The sequence below is a fragment of the Embiotoca jacksoni genome, unplaced genomic scaffold (assembly GCF_022577435.1).
Source record: "Embiotoca jacksoni isolate LCO1_2020_lvr unplaced genomic scaffold, fEmbJac1.0.p SCAF_19, whole genome shotgun sequence".
Classification (NCBI taxonomy): domain Eukaryota; kingdom Metazoa; phylum Chordata; class Actinopteri; family Embiotocidae; genus Embiotoca; species Embiotoca jacksoni.
Genome location: NW_027185329.1, coordinates 10,903,616 through 10,915,966, shown reverse-complemented (window position 1 = coordinate 10,915,966; position 12,351 = coordinate 10,903,616). Strand labels below are relative to the sequence as shown.

The 12,351-nt window shown below is 40.8% G+C and overlaps 1 protein-coding gene across 4 annotated transcripts in view; it reads left to right on the top strand.

Moving 5' to 3' along the window:
* opa1 (OPA1 mitochondrial dynamin like GTPase) overlaps positions 1-12,351 on the top strand; it is a 38,015-nt gene that overhangs the window by 18,381 nt on the left and 7,283 nt on the right. For all 4 annotated transcript variants that reach the window (XM_069153460.1, XM_069153458.1, XM_069153459.1 and 1 more), the window contains one exon: positions 635-745. In XM_069153460.1, the coding sequence (XP_069009561.1) occupies positions 635-745 (111 nt within the window). The remainder of the gene's footprint in view (positions 1-634; positions 746-12,351) is intronic.

Below are 12,351 nucleotides of genomic sequence, written 5' to 3'. Positions count from 1 at the left end.
GGTTATGGTTGAATAACTGAATATCTACATATCAAACTCTTTGCCTATGTTCTTTTATACCAGCATTTTCCTGTTTATCAGCCATCAACCTTTTAAATTTTATTGAATTATGTAATTGCCATGTAGTTTGGTTGGGCTCTTTCACACTTGTAATACAGGTGGTTGTTGGAAATATTACTGCTTTCATTTTTAGCTTTTTCCGCTGAAGTAAATTGTTTCATCAGTGAGAATTTGAGGCAAAGATTCAACTCTTACGTTCAATGAACACAGATTTTTGTTGTTGTTGTGTTTTGCTTGGGGTTTTTTTGGTCAAAGAGTAATGATCAAGTGGGTCAGATTTGGTTGACTGGGGCAGCTGCGTGACCTTTACTATTGGCCTGAGCTTTGTGATATATTTTACCTCGGCTCCATATCCAGTTATCCAGATTGTCAATAAATATGCAATCATGAACTGAATGCTTAAAACTGCCCATTGTAAAAATAGACAGATCGTCTCTCAACCATTTTAATGAATGTAAAATATCTTGATCACATAATTCAAACAGAACATCAACAGAAAAATACAATGCAGTTTTGTTGGATCAGGCATTGATTATCATTCTTTGTGTGTGTGTTTGTTCGTTTGTCTGCTCAGTGCGCCGTCTGGAGAAAAATGTGAAGGAGGTGCTGGAAGACTTCGGGGAGGACATGGAGAAGAAGAGCCACCTCATCACTGGCCGCCGAGTCCAGCTGGCTGAAGATCTCAGTAAGACACACAAATACTTGCGCAGCAGAAAAGACACAGCTTATACGCCGTATTTGAAAATTTGAATTATTGTCACATTTTAAACTTGTCGCATTGGTGGTTGTTTTAAATCACGAATGTAATTTTGATTCTATATAACAATCGTATAACTTACTCCAGCTTGCTTGCATTCAAATACTGAATGCTCACAAGTGCTCAACTCATGGTATGGCATATTAAGTAAAAGGATCCATTATAGGAAATCTCAAAGTTGTCAGTAGGTGGCAGTGGTCCTTCAAGAATCTGCATTAACTGGTCTGATTTACCAGTATTAGTAGAGGCAGGTTAAAGCGTCTCGAGGTCAACTGACAAGCTGCTTTTCAAGCATTTTTTTTAAGAGGGAATCGCTTTATTGTTTTCTCAGACACGTGGCAGATCTTCATATGTAAGCAACAATGTTTCATGTTGTATATTTTGTTAAAATTTTGAACTAAGGTGAGCACTTTTAATGATCCCTGCAAGCTTTAGAGGCAAAACCTAAAATGCTTTTCCCATTACGTGTACACCCTTCATACATGGCTGGCCCCTGGAGATATTTAGACATAAATATACTTTACATACAGGTCTGTGATGACGTCCCTCGTACGTGTAAAGGTGTTTCTGCGGTATATTTGGAAGCTATTATTGGCACATAGAATAGAAGGGAGCTGAATGTGTCTGTTCAACCACCACCAGCCATGCTCTCTGTTAACACAACCATGCTGATTAAATGCGGCACAATTTGCAGACTGCTCGTGTTCCTAAAAGACAACCTCAAACTTGTGCTCTTTTTCTTTCTCTCTGTCCATCAGACTTCTGACACGCATACAAACTATCACAACGACACAAACACCTTGATTTTACTGTTGGGAATATCTGAATGTGGTAAAAAAAAAAAAAAAAATGTAAGTCGTGTCAAATGGGAAAACACGTTCTAAACTGCTCCGGTAGCCTTAGGTCTTCCTGCATACGCGAGAAATGCGGTTCCAGTGATGAAGTGTTGACACCCACTTGGCATGTGTTCTCGATTAATTCACAAGTTATGTTATGTTATGTGCATCAACAAAAAGGAAGAATTGTTTATTTTTCCCTTAATTTTCTTAAGTAAATGAATCCTCATTTGGAAAAATTATTCTGCCTGCAAAGGTCATGAACCAGACCCATATATATTGTAAATAAATGATATGCTTTCTCTGGGTTCCATTTGTTATGTGGAAAGGGTTGGATGTGGCTTGTATGAGTCAGAGCACCAGCACTGCTTTGGTCTCCGTTTTAGCCGAGCGTTAACGGTAACCAGAGATGGATGGAGAGGATTTCTGCGCTTTTGGCGCTCGTGCAGACACGCGTACAAATAACTAGCCCTCTCGTTGTTGAGGATTAGTCATGTCTTGGACTGTGCCACCAGTTACATGACCAGACCTGTGCATACTGCCTGGTGTTTCCATGGATATCTAAATCTAGATTTACACAGAGTTGATTGAGGCACACAGACTGTTGGTCAGCACCACCACACAACGGTTGCCGCGAGTGTTATACATGACACTTTCTTCCCTTTTTTGGTTTCTTTGCGAGTAGCATTCAAGCTAGTAACACTCTCTGGAAGGGTGATAGAAACAGGCGACCCATCCTCAGTCTGTGGGATACTTGTGTGAACTTGCTTAAGTATGAATGTGCATTTGCACAAATAGATTCAGAATCCGTACATGCATGTTTTTCATTTTCATTTGTTAAAATGCGCTTCGTGTTTGTACAATGACACTGTGCACTTGTACTGTATCTACTGTGTTAGTAAGTTTAGAAAAACCTTTCTTGGCGGTGAACCCATATATCAGCTAATTTTGACTTGTCAAGGCTCCTAATTATAAGTTGGTACAATGAGTCGTCTCTCCAGCAAAGCTCTGCTTGCTAAGCAACTGCCGTACTCACAAAGAGGCCTGCAAGGCTCGCTGCCATTTCCGAACTTTCTGTGTGACGCACGCACACGCACGCACGCACGCACACACACACACACACACACACACGCGCACGCACACACGATGATAGTTCCTGTCACCACAGGGGCACACACTGACAAACATCATTTACAACACACCTACCTCGAAGAATAAGTTGCACAATTAAACACCAGAAATACCTGCATGATCTTTTTAGGGAACAGTAAAATGCTTTCGATATATAAATTAGAGGTAGTACTTTAGTAATTAAGAATATGATGAATGAATGTGCTGTTTTCTGAGATATCCTTTGAATAATAAGTCTGAGACAGAACACCGCTCATTGCGATCTGAAAATGACCCCCTTAAAAAATTCAATACAAAAGTGTATTTGTTTTGGTAATACCTGGTGCAATCTTATCTCAGACTTTTATGATTTTTTTTTTTTTTTTAATTATATAAGGCTGGATGACTTCAGTCATGGCTGACTGGCAATATTTTTCTAAACGTAAAAGTTCGTATTTGCTTTTCTTCATCAGTAATAATATTTGTAATTCCTCGAATCCAATTCCGCCTGAAATAATAAAATGTGTTTAAAAATGTTTTTTTCATAGACAGGTTCATTTACCCAGCAAGAAATTCTTAAAATGCCATCTATCCCGACCCCTCTACAAATATGCAAATATTTGTATATTTAAAAAAAAAAAAAACTAAAAAAAAACTAGTGCATACAAGATGTCCCCAATATTTGATTATTGGCCTCAGTTTTTTGATGTCAGAAAATATTGCTGTCCTTGTACAATGTGTATGCGATCTGAAAGTGTTGTGAAATGAAACTAGAGGTAAGAGAATAGATGCTAACACAAAGAACCGAGTCCTGGTAATCTTTGGGTTTAAGCACTGACTGTCTCCCGCAACATTCCCTCATTTTCATCTAGATGGAGAGTTTTGTTGCATGTTTCTCCCCATGTCTCGTTCCTCTTATTTCCTTTGTTTCCTGTCTGTTCTCCAGTAAATGCATAAAATGCCCCACAGAAAAAAATAATTATATATATATATATATATATATATATATATATATCACCACTCTTTTTGTCTCATAACTTTAATATTGAACTGCTCTGGAAATATACCTCTCAGCATGCTTATAACACTCAGACCTAATTCCATGGTGATGTCAGATTTTGCTTTTCCTCCTACTAAGAAAATGTATGTTTCACAGTTTTAGCTTTGTCAGTCTGTCAGGTTGAGTTAGTGGGTGAGTGGAGGATCTGGGTCATTAGCTGTCTGACACTTTGCACTGGGCTTTTTGTGTAATACAGCCAAGACCCAAGTGTGTGGGCAGGAGTATGTGGGGCCATCAGTCTAGACTGAACTGCATGGCTGATGGGCTTTAACCAAAAAGTTCATGCCACAAGTTTTCTGTGCAAAACTTTTAGTTCTACTTAAGTGTCTTTTAGAGAACTGTTGTACGTTTTATCTCTAATTAATTATGTATTGACGTGTCCAGTTGATGTCATGATGTTGAAGTTTCCAGGGGCGAGCTTTAACGATTCTTAATTAGTAGTATCAGGAGTGGAATAAAGCTATTACTGTTGCTATTAGCAGGCACTGCACCTGCAGTCTTTCAGTTGGAGGAGTGTGCTAAATAACACCAGTCTTTCACCACAGTTATTAAGTGTGGTTATTCAAATCAGAGGTTGAGAACGCTTGATAGGAGCCGCACAGTCATGCAATACTCTTCAGGGAAAAGGATTTGTCCCTGTCTGTCTGTGAAGCTACCTTATTCAATGTATTGTGAAATCATCTTTCATGCAAGATGTTGTGTCTCCCCCCGCCCCCGCCTTCACCCTTCAGACCTTTTTAATGATAGCAGGTCATATTGCCTCAGGCCCAAACTATGGCCTGACCCTGCAGGTCAACCAGCTAATACCGCAGGCCACTTGATCCAGCTAGATCTTTCTGCCACTGTTTTGCTGCCTCTGTCAAATTCTGTCCGACTGACCCCGTCTTCCCGTTCTCTCCCTTGACATAGGGAGAGAAAACACGTGGGAAATCGGAGAGGAGAGCCCTGTTTCACCTGACAACTTCTCCTATAAGAAAGGGAGGGAAGAGAGGAGGGAAAAGAGGGAGAGCGAGGAGACGGGAGAAAGGATAAACATAGTTAACAAAGGCAGAAATGTGCTCCCGGGGGCAGTCTGCTGTTAAGCTCTGTTTGCCCCTACTCGCAGACAGGTCCAACATTGCTCAGGTTACAAACACAGGTCAGGTGTGTGCGTCAGTGAGCGAGAGCGTAAAAGCACCGTTAATGAATGGTACAGTGTACACTGCAGAGAGGTGTGTGTGTGTGTGTGTGTGTGTGTGTGTGTGTGTGTGTGTGTGTGTGTGTGTGTGTGTGTGTGTGTGTGTGTGTGTGTGTGTGTGTGTCAGTCAGCGTGTGCCAGACCAGCTGTATGGCACAGTGCCGTCTCTGGAGCAAAGCCCAGGCCTAATGTGCAAGCACAGGCCTCTTAGGAGACCACTGGTCTGTCGCTTGGCTGCTTCATTGGCCCTCACAGAAACAATGCTTTGTGTGCGTGTGTGTGTTGTACTGGAAAAAGGACTGTGGTGCCTTATCTGAGAACGTGCACTATGTCACAGTGTTTTCAGAATTACTGCTCTTTAAAAGAAGTGTTGAATATCAGATTTAATACTGTGAGCTTCCAGACACTTGACTTTCATTTGCAAATCATCACTGATAACATAGCCTCTCCTTTCAAGGAGATGTTGGTAGAATTTAAGGGTTGAGTTATTAAGCTAACAACGTTTGTATTCATGTATTATTCCTTTTCAGTTTACCCCTTATTACCTTGACTGGTACACGGAACAATAAGGAGTATGCATTCACAGAGATCCCCCCCCCCGCCTGTCGCTTTACTTACAGTGTTTGCAAATTGCTGTGTAAATGGAGGCCGGAACAGTTCTTTTTTTCTTCCTTCACTCCACCTCTCCCGCTGTCACATGAATCGGCCGTTCATGAGCGGGAAGAAGCCGTTTCCAGCTGTCACTCCCTTGTTGGTAGCTTTTTATCCGTCTTGTCACATTGATGAAGAGCTTGTGTACAGTGCACTGGCACCAGCACCTGAATACACAAACACACGTTTGAATCTCTACCTTTGTGAGGACCTGCAGTCCCAAGCCTCTTAACCTAACCCTTAACCATCAGAACTAAAACTCTCACCCCACTCAGCCCCAAGGTATAAAACTCAAATTGGTCCTCACAAGGATAGACATACAAGTACACTCTCACTGACATATTATTACTTCATGTCTTTTCTTTTTGAGGGTGGTTGTTTAGTTTGAAACCTTAGTCATGAGAAAGATGTAATGAAATATATAGAATATAATATTATATATATAAATAAATAATATAATATAATATATATATTGGCAGTTTCTAAGCACTTTTAAAGATCCAGTTAAGTTCTTGAAAACAAACAAACCTCACTGGATAATTTTCCCCCCCAAAATGATTTCAAGTCATGCACTTGCAGCAGCAAAAAAGCAGTTATTTGCGTGTGTGTGTATATATACACAATATACTCTCAGAGGTTTAATTGACAATCAATATATTTAGCGCTAGTGTTGAGGATAAGTAGTAATATGAATCTTTTGTTTTATTTTAACTGTAACTTTTTTTGTTTGAATCCTTGTTGACAGTCCTTGTTGATTTCTGTTACACCCAAAGTTTGGCATTTTACATCACCAGAATCAAGTCTGTTAATATCACCCTTTGGCTGCTGGCAGATTTTTGATTACGCTGACAAGGATGAACAACTGGCCACTGCACAACCTCGTACGATAAGTTCATCGTCTTCACTGGAGGCTTGTTGGCACTGATGAACCCAACAATGTGTGGAAAATTATGGATTTCAGCTTTTGTGCTGAGGTTGTTTGAGGGTTAAGGAATTAAAGGTGTCAACAGAAGGTGTTCTTCAAAACACTGGTAATGTGTGAAGTGCTCACGTGTTTGCGCATGCAGTCACTTTCTCCTTTTTCTTGCGTGGAAGCGGAGTACAATGAAGCTCTGGTTGTCTGGGCTTGCTCACCGGAATGCCCTCTCAGCCTCACGCTCACTTCGTTTCCTTTAATCTCTTCCCCCTGGTCTTCCTTTGAGCTGCTTCCTCCAGAGTGATTAGTGAGGGCTGAATGAGAAATGCTCCTCTGTTCTCCTCGGCTGTAAGGGATGACATATCATCTCGACCTGCGTTCAGGAGAGAGAGTATCACAGAGTGTCAATATGTTTTTGTTTGCGCGAACCTTTCAGCCAGTTCACCTTTTCTGTGAGGCTTGAAGGGAACGTTTGATGAGGCATTAATGCTTCTGTGGCTTAAATGGTTGGCCATCTCTTGTAAGTTTTAACTGTCTTGAAAGAATGCATTTATTTCTGCATATACGAAACGGAGTCTACGCCAGAGAAATATCATAGCATCTGCTTAACTCCTGAACTTCTTATACCGAACTGCAATGACAACATCATCGCTGTCTTTTCTCTCTGAATCGCAAACTCCAGTAAAAACAGTTTACAATATACATGACAATGGTCTGTATTAGTTCTTACAAAAGCCAGTTTAAACAGTGACTGAGCAATTTCACAATACATTTCAGTATATTTTACCACATGGAGCTGCACTATTTGGATGCTACTGATGACGTAAGCTGTCCAAGCACACTCAGGAAGGAATGAAACAAAACATTGACCAGTTAACCGTTTTGCAGGAATTATTTCCATCACCTTCTACTTCACTTTGTTTTTACATTAGATGTACAACCAGGGCACCCGCTCATTAGGAATCCAGTTTAAATTGGTTTAATTTACACATTAAGCAGAAAATAGGCCTGAGCATTACATAAGCAGTAACATACTTAATCCCAGTACATGTACAGTATCTTGTCAAGTGTATTTTATCTTTTGTATTGTTTATTTTAGTAAGGTCATGACTGCACTTATTTTGAAAAACATCTAAAATGCTAATATTGTGGCACAGTTTAAAAAAAAAAAAAAGAAGTTTTTATTCACAATCCAATTTCTTTTCTGGAATATCACTTTCTCAACGAAATAACAAAGCTACTTCTTTGCTCAGTTGTCAACTAAATCATGCATTCCCCATTATCACCTCATTATCATACGTCTCCTCTGACTTGTTATTGTTATTACTTCCTTTGTGATTTGTTATAGCCGAACACCCAACAGAAGTGGACTACTAGATAGATTCTCACCCGCTGCACCAACACTGATTCATGGCATTGAGACCACAGATCAAAACACCATTTTATGAAGGTGTTTGATCTCCGACAGTTGATTGGCTACACTAACGTATAAATGGAGTGATCACAGAAATGTAACTTCATAACTCTGGAATCAGATGTTCATACAGAACCTGACAGTCCATGAAAGTTGGTAAACAATACACTTTTTACATGTTTGGTTTTGACATTCATGCTAAAAAGCTAAACTTGTGTTTTGTATCCACTCAGGACAAAATGGGTTCTCTAAAAAAAATGTTTATATGACTCGACATGGTCCGGTCCGCATTTTGGAGCGTGGGGGAGTTCTGTTTGCAGTTGGATAATAAGCAGACCGTCTGCTCTTTCGCACTTAGTCTACATGCGCTCTTCCTTAACTGTGACGTTTATGAATTTGAATTGCTTCGTGTGTTGTTTTGTTTTCCATCTACACTGCGGTCTGTTGTGGCCGCACTCCCCATCGCTCCCTCTTTCACACTGCCTTATTTCTCTCATCCCTTGACTCTTCTTTCGCTCCCTGTTGTTTTCCACCCTTTTTCTTTCTGTACTACTTATTCTTCCTGCCATAATCCTCATTGTATTTGAAATACATCTGTCCCAGTTGCAATGTGGTTCTGTAAACTGAGAGGTGTCGTTTTCCTACTGCAGAAGTTGTTGTTGTTTTTCAAACAAAGGAGAAAAACCTCAGGCTGAAGAATTGCTGCCAAATTATCCATTTTCTCCTCAGAAGCATACAATACACAAACAGTAGATTCTGAAATGTCATAATACAGCCAGAAATGAGGCTGCCCGTTCTGCATTTAATCAAATTTTGTTGTGTAATCACTGTGGGAAACGACTTCCGATATGAATAGACTTATTGTGTTTTTATTACATTTCTTGAGTGTTTTTTTTTCCACATTTTACGACAGCTGTCTTTGCGCTGTGCTCACTGTCCTATTAGCGCTGAACAGAAAAAAAAAAATCAAAGGCATTTTTGTTGTCATATCTGGTTTACTACAGAAGTCTGCTTCTCCTTTTATAAATGATTTCCTGCTGCTCTTGTTTTGATACTGCCCACACTGTATACAGTTGCAGAAATTTGATCTTTAATATAGTGTTTGAAGTGGTCTTACATTAAATACCACCGTTTAAACTTGTAGCTTTGAAGTCCATCGTTTGACCTTGATACCTTGTATTGCTCCAGTTATTCATTTTATAGCTTCTTTTGCTTTTATTCCCTCCTTACCGTTGCTCTCGGAGCTCTGTCTTTCGATGTCCTGTCTGTTATAGACGCAGCATATTATCTACTTTAAGTATATATTTTTGAACTGCTGTATAATGCGGGGATCTACGTCCTTCAAGAACCAGGAATGTCTTTTCTTTTGCACAGACATATTGTGCACACACAGGCAGCTATCCAGCATCTGATTGTGCAAGCTCTTGCTTACACAGCTGTTGATCACTTGCCATGATCAGTTGTTGAAACAGGCTCAGATTAAGCACTTAATTACCTTTTCATAGTAGCTCAAGTTGAAAAAACATTGCGCAATAATGAATTTGTGGGCTTGACATGCTCTTAGCGTACATGTATTCCTAGCATTTAAACAGCTATCATTTAATTTGTTGATAATATTTAGACAGAATTATTCAGTTGTTAGCTGAAACACCATTGTGTCTGCTTTTGGATGTTCTCCCAGGATATATACTCAGAAAATAAATCCAGTAGACCAAGGGAGCAAAAAAAAAAAAAAAAGAGCAAAAAAAAAAAAAAAAAGAGCTGTGTGTTTTAGATGACAACCAATCAAGACGTGATGATGGAGGTGGTGATAAAGAAATAAAACGATGACGGAGACTGTGAAGTCATCTCTCATCCTCCACAGGGAAAGAGCGAGCGTAAGTGTGGGAAAATAGGAAAGAGAAAGATGTGGGGTGATGGGAGGGGAGGTTCAGGAAGGCTTCTGTTCACATGTTCCCAGCACAGTTTGGCCACCTGGGACCCATTCCCACTGATCGTCCTGTCACTCACACACACGCACGAAGATCAGGAAATCAGGTGCTAGTTGAGATGAGGTAATAGGAAAACCATACACCCTCGCTCTTTAACAGTATTTAGGCCGCAAAGTTTACTCGGAATTTTTTTTTGTGCCATGGCCTTACTGCCCTGAGAGATTAGTCTACCCTTCTTATTGATTTATCGTTGTCTGGTTCATGGACAAAAAAAAAAAAAATGTGGATCGCGTTTGTTAAACAGTATTGTGGCTAAGAACATGTTGTTCAGATAGGAGTGGAAAATACTTTAAATGTGTTTCTTGTGTGCTGTTGTGAAGATAATGCAGAGCCTTGTTCTGGATTACTTGCAGAAAATAGTCCAAATACAACAAACAACATATCAAAGCATTAGGTTCCCAGAATGTCTTTCACAATACGAATGTTAAATATGCGCGTGTAAGCGTAAAGGAAGTTATTCTTATTCTGGGCAGTTTAAAAGTCCCATAGTAGCTTTTATCCGAGACGATGACCCCTTTAGAGGTAACGGAACTACTTTGTTCATCTCTGCAATTATTGGTGCTTTCACACTTGTTAGTCTGTACTGTGTTTCGAGTACGCTTGAGTCCAAGATCCAGTATGTTTGATAAATGCGAGCTGTGCATGACGTGCCTGTTTGGACGAGGCATCAGAAATCTGGCTGTACTGACATCGGGCAGTGTACCGCTCGAGGCTGTAACCTCAACACATCTCAAACATTAAAAAAAAAACTCTCTCTGCAACGCCAAGTCGCCTCGGAAATCTGCAAATGCGGGAAGATTTCAACACTCACATCTGTTTCTTGGCAGTCGAGTGTGTCGAGTGTCTTCTTTGTCTTTACCGCCAAAACAAAAGCAGCTGTAACGTGAAGTCCTCCTCCATTGTAGTTAAGTATGTTGTGAGAACTGTATGATTTGGATTTGGCGCACATTTTTATGGTCTGTACAACCACAGTGTGGATGATGACTTAAACGTTCTTGGGTACAGAACAAGAGTTGGGTTGGGGGATAATCACTCTCTGTCACGGGACACATTAATTGTACCTAATGTGGAAGCGCCCTAAAACACCTGCAGTGAAGTAGATGCAGCCTGTGGGCTTGAACAGGCCTTTTCTAGTGGCTCAAAGGAATTCCAGGTGCGATACATGGATGTGAAGGTGTGTGGGGTCCAGAGCAGCTGGAAAACATGTATTTACCTGAGGGCAGCAGGGGGATCTGTCTTATCTCTCCGTGTCGCCATGTTTGATCGGCCGGTTTGGAGTCGTTGCCACGTCGACGACCGACCGAGACAAATGGAGTTGTCAGCGGCCCTGTTTTCATCCAGTAATGTTTACTTGCATGTGTATAGTGTGGAGTTCATCAGCAGTTAACTTTGTCCACAGATCTGAAGGGGGGAGTTTTTCTGAGGGATTATGACAAGATCTCAGTTTAAACCAGACTTGACAGCCCCACATCCCCAGGCTCATGTGGATTGTCAAGATTGATTGCCACTTAGCCTCAGTGCAGGCCTCAATTTTGAGTGCAAAAGGTGAGACCCAGAAAACTTCAGACTCCTGAGTTGCTGTGATTTACACCATGAGTCATAAGTAGACTTACTGTCTGAGATCTGTTCTTTTTTAAGAAGATCTATGGGTAATGATGGTGACTGTTTACTAATAAGTTCCAGTTAGTCTGTGTTCTCTCCAATGCCTTAACTTAATTTACAATTGCTTTTGTGCCTGTTCAATTAAACCCATCAGAGTTAGACTTAAATCCACCATCTCCCAATTTTTTGTCACCAGTATCCTCATCTTTACAACCTCCTGCACTAAAATCTTTAACGTCTGGCCCTTCAAAGGCACAAGAATTGCTCGTCAGTAAAAACCCGTGCCACGCAGCCCAGCGACGGTCATCACCTGGCTCTTTTCAAAGAAATCTTTCCTGCAATTTGCTGTTTTAGTTTCGTCTGCCCTCTGGCTGACCCCGAGCTTTGACCCATTCAGACCTGTGCATGTCTCTCCCCAGGTTGGGCTGCTCTCTCCCAGGCATCTGTTTTCTAGATAAGAGCCGTGAGTGCAAGGGCTGATTCATTGCTCTGTCAATGACATGGTGTTTGGGCCGTCGACATCCCGCTCTCCCTGCGTCCATGTCTCCCGTGGCTGAGCTTTTATAGCGTGACAATCCAGATTTAGTGACAAATGAAGCAGCATGCTGAGGAAAAAGGCTTTTTCTGTTTGTTACATTAAGGGATCCGCTTTCAAAGAAGGAAATAGCAGACCGTTTAAACGTTCACTGTCCCCACCTACACTGTGACCTTGGCAGTCACGAGATATCAAAAAAAAGTTTCTTCGTGAATGATGACGGGTTGGGACAGGAACCAAAC